Genomic DNA, 14,896 nt, shown 5'->3' with positions numbered 1-14,896 from the left:
TGCTTCTCATATGTTATTTACTCTGGTTTAAGCCCTTAGGAATGTGACCTCGGCTAAACACTCAGAAACATTTAAAGGATACTAACCTTTACATTTAAGATTTTTAGATTTCTTGAATTTACCACCTATCAATTCTCATTTGTTCCCCTCGAAACGATTTATTAAAATGACTATTTTTCCTTTGACCAGATAATTTTACCAAAATTATGTATTTTTAAAGATTTTATTTAAATCAGAGAGTGAGAGAGCACAAACAGGTGGAGAGGCAGAAGGAGAGGGAGAAGCAAGCTCCCCACTGAGCAGGGAGTCTGATGTGGGACTCGATCCCAGAACCCTGGGATCACGGCCTGAGCCAAAGGCAGACGCTGAACAGACTAAACCACCCACAAGCCCCACACAGGATTATATATTAAATAGTGGGAATGAGTGGGTCTCACACACTTAAAGCACCTAATACGGCTATTCCCCTTCCTTTGGACAAACAATAAGCCCCCAAAGAATCCATTTTTTATCAATGAATATTTTCTAATAAAGGAGTAGCCAAAACAAAAATCCCAATTTCTCAAACTGCTTTTAATGGGGCTAAAGTCTGAAACAATTTATCTTTTATTGTTCTCACTGTGAAAATTAAGGAGTCTACTAAAGGTTTTAATAAACAATATCACATCAGCTCAACTCCAACCATCTCCAATTAACACACACACACACACACACACACACACACACACCACTGCAATCAAAGAAAAACAGAGTGCACCAAAGCTTTTGTGACAAGCTCCCAATTAATGATGAAAACTCCTTGGAGCCAAGGTGCTGTTCTCCCAATAGACTGCTATTTTTAAAATATTTCTCTTTGAAAACGGCATGATTAATTCCACCACTCTTACTTAAATTACTTATGACATAGAAACAATGATACAGTATGAGCAATTATTAAAAACACTTTATTATGTATAATTTGTGCATGCTGCAATTTGTGTCATTTGGGGTCATCTTCCAGGTTGTGATGTCATCTACCAAGATTAACTAAATCTAATTTTCATCCTGCCACATCACTTACAAAAATACAATTTTCAAAGTGAAGTTCCCCTTCTTTACACAAAGATACATAAGAGTGTGTCAGATGAATAAGAAAAGAATACTTTGCACATGTATCAACACCATACAAGGCATTATCCTTCACACAGTAACATCTAATGTGTTCTTTTATTTGGGAACAGCAGGAAAAAGCCCCTTAACCCTCAGAGGGAAATGCAAACTTTGTTGCTAAAGGCGAACTCCAGGGATGAAAGTGTGGTCCTCTCAGGGAAAGTAGGGGCAGTGGGGATTTATGGACCCGGTTGGGTGCCTCACAAGCACTTCAAAAGGAAAGAATTGCACGTGGTTCCTCGGGGACAGTCGCACAGCTTCCCAATCCTCGCTCCTTTTCGCACTGCGCACCGCTCCCCAGCGTGGCACTGAAAACAAGACAATGTGTGGTCTTCCCACAGAAACAAACCCGGGCTCCCTATAGGCACGTCTCCCCATCGACACAATGTCTGCCTCTTGGGAGAGATAGGTGGAACCTATCACCATCACGAGAGGTCTAAGTATGGTCAGACCTGAAACACAGAGAGCCTTAAAATTTCAGTAAGAGAACATAAACAGAAAAAATTTAAATTATTGAGCCCCTCCTACTTTATTCCACCTTTTATTTTGGGGGGAGGGGGCACATTTTCTAACTCCCTTAATTGTTTATCAAAAAGAAAAATAATCAACCAGACATTTTTCTAAGAAATAAACAAACAATAGACCTGTATTTTGTCACAACTTCTGCTCCCTGCTTTCAGACTCCTCATCCCAAGGAAGAGGGTGTGTGTGTGTGTGTGTGTGTGTGTGGACNAAACAATAGACCTGTATTTTGTCACAACTTCTGCTCCCTGCTTTCAGACTCCTCATCCCAAGGAAGAGGGTGTGTGTGTGTGTGTGTGTGTGTGTGTGTGTGTGTGTGAGAGAGAGAGAGAAAACACAAGTGTGTGCATGTATAATTCCCCAAGGAAAGTGATAAGCCGGGAAATCAAGAATTTTAACCTTAAAATTTAGATCAGAAAAACTGGCAGTACTCCAGATGGCAAGAAGAAAATTGGAGGAACAAGAACTGAGTAGATTTAAGGGCTCTTCCAATTCAGAGAATTTTTCATGAGATGAAAAAACCCATCTTCAAGAAACGCTCCCTTCCACACAGACCCAAGAGCTGGTTCCTGGCACCAGCTGTTGGGTCCTCCGAAATGGACGTTCTACTCTTTGCCGTTAGAAACCAAGGGGCATGGCTGGCGGTGGAAAACAAAAGAGAGCCCACAGAATTCTGCAAACCCATTGCCTGATTTAACAACATCGCAGGTAGGAGGTCAATGCATAATACTCAAAGTGGTATATTTCCTCTTGGAAAAACATGGGGAGGGGGTGACCCCAAAGCCTTACCATGGGGACTTGGCCGTACTTCTTCTCATAGATTGGAATACTTTTAGTCTTGAGCTTCTTCAGGACTTCCTGTAGCGCTTCGATCTGCAACACATCGCCCCCAGAGCCCAAAGTTGCGACATTGGCTGCGAGCCCAGCTAGGTGCTCACTCCCAGCCCTAGTTACAAAGAGCCCCGGAACCACACACACTCCACCCTGGGACTTCAAGGACAGAAAGCGACGACATTCAAGGGGTATTAACTTAGCGAGCACTGTCTCACGTACAGACCGCAAGTCCCTTAGACGCTGAGGCTCCAGGTTCTCCGAGGGCCCGGGACAAGGGATTCACTCTATAAACTGCCTGAAGCAGTGGGCTCCAGACGATTTTCAGATGGAAGCCCGGGCTTTACGCTCAACTCCCTGCACCCCGATTCTGGCAATGGGGGTGGGGAAGGAGGGAAAGACGACGGACGAGTACAAAGGAAAGGACCGGGAGGCAGCCAAGGGGGGTCCGGGAGATACCCACCAGCTCTTTCTCATGAGAGGCATCCTCCACGGCAGAGTAGATGTCCAGGGCTCGGGGCTGGAGCTCAGCGTCCTCCTGGGCACGGGCACCCAGCAGAGGTAGCAGCAAAAGCAGGGCGGCACCCAAGAGGGTCAGCGGCCGAAGACGGGGGCTCTCCATGGTGCTGAAACTCGCAGCTGCTGTGGCATCCCACGCTCCCGCCTTTTATAGAGAGCCAGAGCCCGAGTACAGGCAAGAGGGAGGGGGCGACGAAGGAAGTGGGTGTGGAGGAGGGTCCAGGTCAACCGTCTGTAGGCAGCGCTCTGCCACCGCTTGACATCAGTGCCCGCTGGACACCAGGAGCCCGCGAACGAAGCTCTGCGCACAGAGCTGGAGCGCAGAGAACAGGGACCCTGCTCTCCAAGTGCTGTCAGCCCCGCGGCAAGGGATGCTCCCCTAGGGCCCAGAGCTGAAACGGAGGGGCAACAGCTGAGGGATGGTGGAGGAGGAGGGGGCTAGGAGATGGAAAATGCCTTCGAGCCAAGACACAGGAAGTAGAGTCCCTCCCCATCCCCTAGCAGCAGCAGCAAAGCAGCAGCAGCAGCCCCAGCAGCAGCCCCAGCAGCAGCAGCAAAGCAATCCATCTCACCAGCCCTGCCTTGCCTCTCACCCCAGCCCCATATGTGGCAGCAAGTAGGAGGTGTTGCCTCCAGGCAGGCATGTTTGCTGAGCATTTTACTAAGCACTATGCCTGGTAGGGGAGGCAAACATAGTAAACATAACAAAGAGAAATCATGGCCTTCCCCAGGATGAGTTCTTCATGGAATCTATGTGGTAATGAGAAAAGAAGGAAAACAGACTAACTCCAATTCAGGGGCAGTGTGGGGAGTGCAGACAGCCCCATTCTGATACCAGTCCTGGCTTCACTACTTACAAGCTGTGTGACTTCAGGCAAAAATAAATAACCTATCTGAGTGTCTCTGTCTCTGTCTGTCTCTCTTTTTTGTAAAACTGGTATTTAAAAATGCACCTCACAAGTAATCAAAAGGAGGGAATGAGATTTGGTATGTAAAACTTCTGGCCCGGAGCACAATAAGCACTAAGCCTCCCTGCCTCTCCTTTTTGAACTGTGAGACTGCCCAGGTAAGTGGCTGTGTGCAGTATCTCAGTTTTTCCTTATGGCAAATTCACCATCCTCAGAACCCCCGTTACCCACCACCCACTCCTGATACCCAAGAAGCCTGTCTAGAAAGAAAACAAAAGGAGTGAAAAATCCAAGTCCCTGATTATGGAAGTATCTCTAGAGATCAGAAGTTACTGATGAGCCAGGTCCTCAGTGACTTGGGAAGACTTGTTTTTAAAAGGTGGGGGTCCCTACCGCCTGAATGGAAACCAAAATTCCTGTAGGAGAGGTGTTGTTTTCCCTACTTAGACCTAGAGGCTTATCTTAATTGCCTGCCCACCTAGCTTCTTTCACCACACCTTCTTTCTTTCAACCCCTTCTAACCCCGTCCACTTTTCTCCATTCCCATTACTACCACCCCAGTTCTGGACAATTGCCCCAACCTACATCTTGCCTACCTCCAGCTCTATCCCATCTTCTCTTGCCTTCCTCTAATCCACAATTCATGACCAGCCAGAGCATTTTTACCCTTCAAATGCACGGATGGCTTCCCATCTTACTAAGCACAGAATCTAAATTCCTCATCCTGACTTACAAGGTACTACATGATCTGTACCTCTTTCCACTTTCATGTCCTAATATTCTGCCCAGGCCCTCCACTCCAGCCTCAGTGATCTTCTTTTTGGTCCTCTAACAGACCAAGCTCATTCTCACTTTGAGGCTTTTGCTCTTAGCTTACCTGGAAAGGTCATCCTGCATTTCTAAATAGTTGACTGCTCCTTATCATTTAAATCTGTTCAAATGTCCTTGACCACCCAATCTAAAGTATCCACCAATTTATTATCCCACAGATTTATTGCTTGGCAGGTGATACGGGTCATTGGAATAGTTAAAACATAATATGTGCCTACTTATTTCATTTAACAAGTATTTAATTGTTATTCAAATGCACACTGGAAAGCAATTCAAAAAGTAACATCTCTCTTGATGAGTAGCACACATATTAACAGCACCAAAATATTTTTCCTTAAGATCAATCTAACTTGAAAATTAATCTAATACCTCCCTCAGGTCTGCCTTTTACACATACCATTAGATTCTATACAACAAAACTTTAGTAGCAGCACATTTTACTGTTTAAACCTTACAGAGACATAGTGGCACTCATTATAAAAATGATCTCCAGCAATAAAAAGCATTCTAAACTTCAGAAGGAAAATAGCCCTAGATAAGGTTTTAGTCCATCCTTCTGCAAAGATGGGGATATTCCCAATGCAATAATTTCTCACATATTGTGCTCCACCCAGACACAGGTAATAACTTTCCTTTTGTGCTACTTCTATTGAAAAATATTCAAGAGTTCAAATCCTACTGATGTTAGGTTGGTGCTTATCTTCATGTAAGGAGGATACTACATTTAGTTGATGGGATTGGAAAGGGACCCTTAGACAATCCTGTGAAGCAAGCCAGGGGTATCCTGGTCATTTGGATATCACAATGCTATTTTCATCTCTGAACAGAGTTATTTAATAAACTGTCTTTAGGAAGCATGTGGTATAGCAACACATAGGCCATTTTCTTCCTGAGACAACTTATGTAAGTTAAAACAAGGGAGCACACAAAAGCGTGAGATGTCCTATAGTTCTTACATCATGCACTGTCAGGAGAATGCACATATTCTTGATAATTTATAATGACTCCATTAGAAAAAAAAAAATCCCACCTTTGATGCCCCCAAGTAAGTAAAGGTATAATTGGGTTTAGTCACTATTTCTCATATCAGATATAGAGAAAGGAAGCAGATCATCTCACAAAATAGAAGCAGTGACCAGCTTGTATCCACGGAGATTTACTACAGACAAACCTCTCTTAACAACTCCTCCTAAGATAAAGCAGGCTTCCAGTACTTTTCTCTCCCTCCCTTCTTCAAATTTTGAGTCATTTCTTTTCCTGTATGGCCCAAAATAACACTTGGTCTTTTGGATTGTCATATTGCTTAAATACCAGACTACTTTGTTATCCATTAACCCCATTTCCATCCTGGTCAACAGTAAAACTTCCTCAGTTTTGGCCAGGAAAACAAAAGCAAAATAAACAATTGGGACTGCATCAAAATAAAAAGCTTCTGCCCAGTGAAGAAAACGATCAACAACACTAAAAGACAACCTACAGAAATGCGAGAAGATATTTGCAAATGACGTATCTCATAAAGGGTTAGTATCCAAAATATAAAAAGAAGTGATACAACTCAACACCCCCCCAAAAAAATAACCCAACTTAAAAATGAGAAGACATGAGCAGATATTTCTCCAAAGAAGAAATACGGATGGCCAACAGATACATGAAAAGATGTTCAACATCACCCATCATCCGGGAAGTGCGAATCAAAACCACAATGATGTATCACCTCATCCCTATCAGAATAGCTAAAATCAAAAACACAGGAAACAACAAGTATGGGCAAGGATGTGGAGAAAACGGAACGCTCTTGCACTGTTGGTAGGAATACAAACTGGTACAGCCACTGTGGAAAGCAGTATGGAGGTTCCTCAAAAAGTTAAAAATACTTTTCTTTTACCAATGCAGCTATAGCCATAAGTATGCTCAGGCTTCAGAAGAGGCTTGCCTCCAGTGCTCTCCACTGTTGCAAAAAGAAGGTCTGATTGGACCCCAGTGAAATCGCCAATGCTAACTCCCATCAGTAGATCCGGTAACTGATCAAGGATGGGCTGATCATCCAGAAGACCATGACTATCAATTTCCAGGCTCAAGTGCTGGAAAAACACCTTGGCCTGCTGAAAGGGCAAGTATATGGGCATCGGTAAGAGAAGAGGCACTGCCAAGGCTCGAATGCCTGAGAAAGTGACTTGGATGAGGAGGATAAGAATTCTGTGCGGCTGCTCAGGGAATACCTTGAATCTAAGAAGATTTACCGCCCCATGTATCACAGCCTGTACCTGAAAGTGAAGGGTAACCTGTTCAAAAACAACTGTATTTTCATCAAACACATCCATAAGTGAGGCAGACAAGGTATTCAAGAAGCTTCTGGCTGACCGGGCTGAGGCCCACAGATCTAAGACCAAGGAAGCACACAAGTACCGTGAAGAGCTGCTCCAGGCCAAAAAGGAGGAAACCATCAAGACTCTGTCCGAGGAGAATGAGACCACTCTTTTGTCTGGACATAGTGGCCTCAGCAATTACACAGAACAATAAGACAAACTTCTGACTGCCTCAAAAAAAGTTAAAAATAGAATTACTGTACGATCCAGTAATTTCACCGAGTATTTACACAAATACAAAAACACTCATTTGAAAAGCAATCTGTGCCCCTATGTCTACAGCAGCATTATTTACAATCGCTGAAATACGGAAGCAGCCCAAGTGTCTAGCCATAGATGAATGGATAAAGAAGATGTGATACACAGAATATCACTCAGCCATTAAACAAGAATGAAATCTTGCCATTTGTATCAACACAGGTGGATCTAGATAGAGAGTATAAGCTAAGTGAAATAGGTCAGTCAGACAAAGTCAAATACCTTATGATTTCGCTTACATGCAGAATTTAAGAAACAAAACAAACAGGCAAAAGAAAAAAAGAGACAAACCAAAAAACAGACTCTTAACTATAGAGAACAAAATGACAGTTACCAGAGGGGAGGTGCATGGGTGAGATGCCTAAAATAAGTGAAGGAGATTGAAAATATGCTTATCATGATAAGCACCGAGTAATGTATGGAACTGCTGAATCACTACATTGTACACCTGAAACTAATATGATGCTTTATGTTAACCAAACTGGAACTAAACTTTTTTCAAAACTTCCTCAGTTCCATTGACTTCTTATTTTAAAGAAATAAGACAAAGCTTTCCATTAATTTTGTAAAGATTTCAATTTAAAAACTTTCAATTTCAGGGTGCCTGGATGGGTCAGTCGTTAAACAACTAACTCTTGATCTCAGCCCAGGTTTTGATCTCAGGGTCATGAGTTCAAGCCCCATGTTGGGCTCCATGCTGGGTTGGAGCCTACTTAAAACAACAACAACTTTTGATTTCATGGCTTTCAATTTTTTAAAAGTCTCAATGTTCACTATGTTCACAGCACTGCTAGGTACTATGAGGACTGTGGAGATAAAAAAGACACAGTTCTTGCCCTTGATCTTTGAATCTAATCATACCCATAAATACCCATAATATAACATCTCAGTGAGGAAAGCATCCTAATAGAGATTAGGAAGCCCTAAGAAGTCAGAAATTAATTCCCACTAGAGAGGAAACTTTATGAAAAAATGGTATATGAGCTGCTGCGTCTTAGAGGGTGGGTAGAATTTCAACAATAACAAACATCCCACTCTGGATGTATGCAAACTTATGGAGGCAACTGCATCTGGGGAAAATGAGTAGCCTGGGATGCTGGAGGGTAGGGTACAGAGACAATGTAAAAGGTGGGGAAACAAGCCTAGAAGAGGGAGCAGTAGAGCAGAAAAGGGAAATTCAGAGCCCCAACAGATCATTCCAAATTTGGATCCCATGAACAAAAAGTAGAAGCATAAGTGAACCCAAAGGATTCCATTTTTAAAATACTAATGCTAAAAGCAAGCTTTTTTACCTAAAAGATCTAGCCCAATAAAAGTAGCTTACGTCAGGTATAGGAAGGTATCAATAATGAAGAGATACTTGCCCCAGGACGAAGAAATCTTTCTCTGGTTTCTTTTGCACATCACACCTGGAGCGCAGCAGAAGGAACGGCACACACCTAGCACGCACTTCCTATGCCACAGGTGTCCCACCTTCTCTAGCTTTTCTGGATCCAGAGCTCCTAAGCTTGTAGGAAGTGTAGAATTAGTACTAAAGCAGCAGACTAGGATGCCCTAAGAGATGAACTGTATGACTTAACAGAGAAAAACTTGAATCCTTCAATGGCTGTTCATTGCCTACAATTTCAAGTTAACTTCTCAGCATGGTGTCAAAGTTTCTCATGGTTTGATCTTGGCCTGTATTTCCAATCTCCTTTTCCTCCACTTCCAACCAGTTCTAGCAGATATCTTCTATTTTATTTGGTAGATACACCATATTTATTTCCTACTTTTGCACTGAATGAAAGGAACAGACTGTTATGCTATCATAACAACTCCAAAATCTTAGTGACCTGAGAAAAAGCAGAAGTATTTCTCACTCATCTTACATGTATATCAGGGTCAATGAAGCACTGTGTTCATCACGGTCACTCAGGGACCAAGAATGACAGCATAATCACCAGGTCTGACATTGATGGTTGTGTTCCAGAGAGGTAGGGGCGTAAAGAGCTCTGGAAAGTCTTGAACAAGCTATTAAAAGCTTAGGCCCAGAAGTGATGTTTCACTGTTTTCCAACTCATTAGCCTGAAGAACTCATCAAATGGCTCAATCAAGGTAAAAGGCAGTGTAGTGTTACCGTGCCTAGAATGCACTGGTTACCTCATGAACACTGCCTGTTCATTCCTCTGCCTTTGTCCATGCCCTTCTCCATGCCTGGAACATCCTTCCCATGCCTTGAACATCTAAAAAGCTCATGTTTCAAGACCTATCTCATCTGCCACCTTCTTCATCCCCTGGCCGTCATACCACCAGGTTTACCTTGCCTTTGTTTCCATAAACATTTACACATGTACTTATTAAAACACCCAACGTGCATTATATTATCATATGTCTATCTCCCTAGCTAGACAAAGAAATCCTCAATGGCAAAGAATACACCTAATCACCTTGGCACTCCCAGTATTTAGCATGGTACCCGATACACGAGTGAGGAGGAGAAAAGCTAGGTGCTATGAAATGAAAGATAATACTCAGACACTAATTTGGTGACATGCAATCAATTACACTATTTATTACAGAAGAGATTCATCAAGCAATTTAAAAGCACTGCCAATTTACTGTCTAAAAGCACCATTACTACCCTTTTATCAGGGAAAAATTATGCCAGAGAGGGATAAATTTGTTTCACAGGTAGTCAATTTCAGAAGTAGGATTTCTGGGGTACAGACTCTGGCCTCTCTCAACATTTCCTCCAACAATTAAGGGCATTTCAGTTGCAAAATGGAAAATTTATGCCAAGTACAAAATTTGTTCTGTCACTAGGAAGAAGGGTATTGTCTCCACGCCCTTGTTATGGACTTCTTCAGTGTTTTTCCCACATATTCCCTATGATGTGATGTGGAAAGAAAACTGGGATAGGGTCAAATCCTAAAGAATCTTGGGAAGTTTAAAACCTGTTTCTGATCAGCAGTCTCCAGATCATAGACATGACTCCTGTGCCGGGCAGGGTTTGGCTTTGATGGCATCTAAGGTCACTTTTACGATCATGATTCTGGGACTCTCCTATGCCTCCTTGAGAACTCATTGAAGTGAAATCTATTTCTTTTGACATAAACTATAACCTCAGGAGAAAAAGAATACCATCTGGCATGATCCAAAGAGGCAGGGCCTAAGGGCAAAAGTGTATTTTATAGGAAAAAGGATCCTGAACAAGTCCCTCCTTTATTCTTTAGGTAATCTGTGGCCCTGACATTTCTCTACTGCGCATCAGCAGAAGTTGAATCTGGTTCTGGTTTTAACAAAAGATCCATCATGTTGGCCTGGCTTACCAGCTAAGTCAGGCCCAACTTTTCCTGCTCTGCAAGCTAGATGTATTGACATTCAGATCTGTGCACCTCCCATCAAACTGCCTCTGTAAAGCCAGGCTGGTAAGGCCTCTGAGATGGATTGGGCTAGCAATTATTCCTTAAGCTCCCCTATATTTTTGGAAAACCCATAGGGACTGTGGTTATTACTCGGGAAGGTGAGATTAGACTGTAACTTTGAGAAGAGTGAAGCCCAGAGAATGGCAGGTTTGCCCAAGGTCATGTGTCAAGCTTTCCTCTCCTATAAATGGACTACAGGAAGACAGGTGTTTGGAAGCCCTGTTTAACTTTATGAATGGGATTATAGACAAGGGGAGCTCTTACATTTCTATGTAAAAGAGGCTTAAAGATTTTAGGGAAGGCAATCTCATCAGAAGAGGGGTACAGAGTGCGGGATGTCTTAAAGCTGCATTTGCCATAAAGAGTTCACTGATTTATGGGGGATCTTAGGGAGAAAACAATGGAGATTATAGGAATACTTTTAAAAATCCTCGATTTTCCTCAGTACCTAACACTCCCTTCATTTCCTACCCTTATCTAGGAAACACAGCTCTTCAATCATACTCTCCTCTCAGACAAGTTCCAGGGCCCCTATTCATCTGAGGCTGTGGTGTGTATCATGTCAGTCTCTCTCTCCTGCACCCCTGAACTGCTGTGATGGTCTATGTTATAAGATGTTACTGTTCACAAACATTTAGTGGCCCTCCCTAGAGGAGGATTATACTTTGGACTTCTGCAAAAGTATATCCTTTTCAACTTCTATGTGGTCATGTGACTCACTTTGACCAATGAAATACAAGCAGAAGTATGAGGCACTGTTTTCATGGGGAAGCTTTAAAAACCAGTGCATACTTTGCCCTGCTTTCTTTTTCTCTCTTCCATGCTGATTGGCAATGTTCCAGATAGAGGCAGCTCTGTCAGCTGTGTTATGGAGAGTTCTGGAGAGAAGAAAATGTTGAGCAGAGCTACAAGCAGCCTTCAGGAACATATAGTGTGAGTGAGAAATAAACTTTGTGGATTTAAGCCACTCAGCTTTTGGGGTCACTTTTTACTGCAGCATAATTTGGCTTTATCAGGCCAACTCAGGTATACAGATTACCATAGCCATCAACCCATCTCATAGATAGTACTAGTTATCTATGCTGCATAACACATTACTCCAACATCTAGTGGCTGAAGACAACATGTCTTTATTATGTCATCATTTCTGTGGGTCAAGAGTCCAGGCATGGCTTAACTAAATCATCTCTTTCAGCATCAGCACAGGCTGTAATCATAAAGTGTAAGATGACTGGGGCTGCAGTCATCTCAAGGTTCGATTGAGGCAGGATCCACCTCCAAGGTAACTCAGTGGGCATTGGCATGATGTCAGAGAAATGATCTCTCATCACTTTTGCCATATTCTATTCACTGGGTCCTGCCCACATAAAGGGCAGAAAATGACATAAGGCATAAATATCGGGAGGCAGGGATTAATGGGAACCGTATTAAAAATTGTATCACAATGATTGTCAAAAAAAAAGTAAAATTAAATGCATAAGAAACGAGCAAGAACATAAGCTTGAGTGGTGAGACAAGAAAGAGAACTGCAGAATTTTATAACTGTGGCTCTGAAGGTTAACTATCTTGCCTAGGATATGCAGTTAGAAGTAAAGCCAGAATGAAAATTCAGATCAGCACTCTTTCCACTAGACACTGGTAAGTGAAAAATTAAATAGCAATATAAGACAAATTACATTCAACTGAAACAGAAGCTAGGCCATCAGTTGCTAATTGAATTGTCACATAAATCATCCAGACAATGAGTGAATTAAAAGTGCAGAAAGACAAGCTCTTTAGGCTAGGGGCAATCAAAGGTAGGACATAATATGAGCTAGACTTTGAAGGGTAGAATTGTTTGAGCAGAAAAGAAGGGAAAAGTGTTCTTGGCAAGTAAATGGCCAAGCTGGGAGTTCTTCAGGGGAACCCTCAGGCATCACACAGAAATGCTGACGTCTCTACTCTTCTGTCTTCAATCTTAACTCATCAGGTGACAGACATTTTCCAAACAGACTAACTCTGGAACACTGTGCATCAGAGGTGAGGCCATATAGAGAGAACCTACAGTTTACCCTTAGATAAGTGGCACCCAACCTGAGGAGAAAGGATCAGAATCAACTAACAATTTTTACTTAGGAAACTACATATGCTTTTACCCTACCCCCAAAACCTGAGGCACCAGAGTGTCTGTGGAGGAGGGCAGTGGAGCTCAGGTATCTTGAAAAAGTCCCCCTAAGTGATCTGATATAACCCCCTGGTTAGGGAGCATGGCTGTGGGGCTTTTTGCATCAACTGGTGAGGTCTCAGGGTATACACATCGCCCTATGGAGAACTCCAAGGCCAGGTCTTTTCAGGATGCCAATACCCTCCCTCATAAAACATGAACAGCTTGATAGCTGAGCCAGGATGGATTGATGTCCCCTCAATTAAGGGGTCATGAACACACCCCAAGGGGCTTTCCAAGGGTGCTTGATGTACAGAGATAAGCCCCCAAAATAATAACCTTAACAGTAATTAAACCTTGATGAAAGACTCATTTTTGCCTACCTTGGACAGATACTGTGTTCCCCATTCTATAGGTGATAAAACTGGTAATTTAATGAACTGGATCCAGGTCTGCAAGCCAGTGGGAAGGAAGTTGGACCAGATCGTTTACTTGATCAAGTTTATCACTGTTTTAGAAAAGGAGGTGAGAGAAGAGGGAGCAAAAGAGAAATAGAAAACAAAATCTAAACAAATTTTCATGTATCATAAGAAGACACAACATAATGTCAAGATCCCCATGGTTCCCTAACAAACCAGGTCGTTTTTGATTGGAAACTGCAAGATGTCAGGCTGAGCCTCCAAGTGCAAACTTTGACTTTCCCAGCGTGAGTGGAACTCGGTTTCATGATGCAGACCATCAACTCTGGACTGAGGTCCTCCTGTGTGCCCTGCTGAAGATCTCCCGGACATCAAAGAGACCTCTAAGGGTGCTTTGGCTAATGGAAGAACAAAGATCCCACCCTGTGCAGACACAAAGCTACTACACCTCCCTGACAAGGAGAGACCCTGACAAGGCACTGCTGTTAGCATTTATAATGCTTTTTGCCCAGATGCAAATGTCATTTTCTGCCATTTGCACTCCTAACCAGGGTGGCCCCGGAAGAAGGCATTGCTGATGGACACAGCCTTTGCCCAGTGCCCTGCAGGGGGGTTGGAATGGACTATAACTGTAGCTTTGCCCATGGCAGCCGTCAGATACCCACAGAGACCAATCTTTCCCAGTGCGTGCTAATGAAATTTCTCCTCAGGGGATGAAAAAGTCTTCAAAGGAAACTGTCAAGTTTGTTTTATGTTTTTTATCATTTTACGTTCTTTCTCAAGCAAGGGTACACAAAAAAGAGCAAGTAGCCTCCAAATACCATTACCCGTTTCCTAGGAATTTTAAGATTTGCCATATGATAGTCTAGAGGTCCAAGCATTTCAAAGGGAAACTTTCAATAATGCTTTGTTCCTTTCTTGTCTATTCTCTTTCTCCAGGATTCTGCAAAAACACATCTTAGCTCTAGAGGTGTGGACATAAAAGTCCTAAAAGCCCAGTTACATGGGAATAAATCAGGATAAGTGAAGGGGCTGCCCAAAAGGAGTTGGGAGACAGGTAAAACCTGTTTTGCATTCAAGACTTCATAAGCCCATTTCTCTGACAGAGACCCAAGGCGCAAGTGTTATTTACGTGGAAACCCTAAATAGTTTCTTAGCGGGGCTACAAATTAAAACCACCTTGGGAGCTTTTCAAACAAGACCCAGCATCAGAGATTCTGATTCAATTGTCTTGGGGTGGTGCCCACGCAAGGGTCCTTTCAAAGCTCCCCAGATGGAAGATGGAAGGATCTCACTGTCCATGAGCAGTATGGCAGGCCTGGTGCCTAATGCACTGAACTGCACATTTGGATCCGTTCCTTTGTTCTAGCCTAGGGGTTGCACATCCAAGGGGGTTTGTATGGGGGCCAGCAAGGAAGGTAAGGCCCAGATACAAGGCAACAGACAGTGGTAGAGCTTCCAGTTTTTCAAGAGGAGATAAAAATTTGGATTTTTACATGAAACTTCCTGATTTTACAATGTTGACAACTGATTTAAAATGGAACTC

The 14,896-nt window shown here is 42.9% G+C and overlaps 1 protein-coding gene and 1 pseudogene across 1 annotated transcript; one reads left to right on the top strand and one right to left on the bottom strand.

Annotated features, from left to right (window-relative positions):
- Nucleotides 1–966: 966 nt before the first annotated feature.
- CARTPT (CART prepropeptide) lies at nucleotides 967–3,506 on the bottom strand. The gene is made up of 3 exons (XM_002915897.4): nucleotides 2,966–3,506; nucleotides 2,461–2,544; nucleotides 967–1,457 (listed from the first exon to the last, which is right to left on the bottom strand). Exons 1-3 carry the CDS (start codon nucleotides 3,122–3,124, stop codon nucleotides 1,350–1,352), a joined length of 351 nt encoding a protein of 116 aa, XP_002915943.1. The 5' UTR covers nucleotides 3,125–3,506; the 3' UTR covers nucleotides 967–1,349.
- Nucleotides 3,507–6,667: 3,161 nt separating this feature from the next.
- Nucleotides 6,668–7,280, top strand: LOC100467554 (annotated as a pseudogene).
- Nucleotides 7,281–14,896: the final 7,616 nt, after the last annotated feature.

The sequence above is a fragment of the Ailuropoda melanoleuca genome, chromosome 3 (genome assembly GCF_002007445.2).
Source record: "Ailuropoda melanoleuca isolate Jingjing chromosome 3, ASM200744v2, whole genome shotgun sequence".
Taxonomy (NCBI): domain Eukaryota; kingdom Metazoa; phylum Chordata; class Mammalia; order Carnivora; family Ursidae; genus Ailuropoda; species Ailuropoda melanoleuca.
Note: the sequence above shows the minus strand (reverse complement) of the source record. Positions and strands in the feature narration are given on the sequence as shown.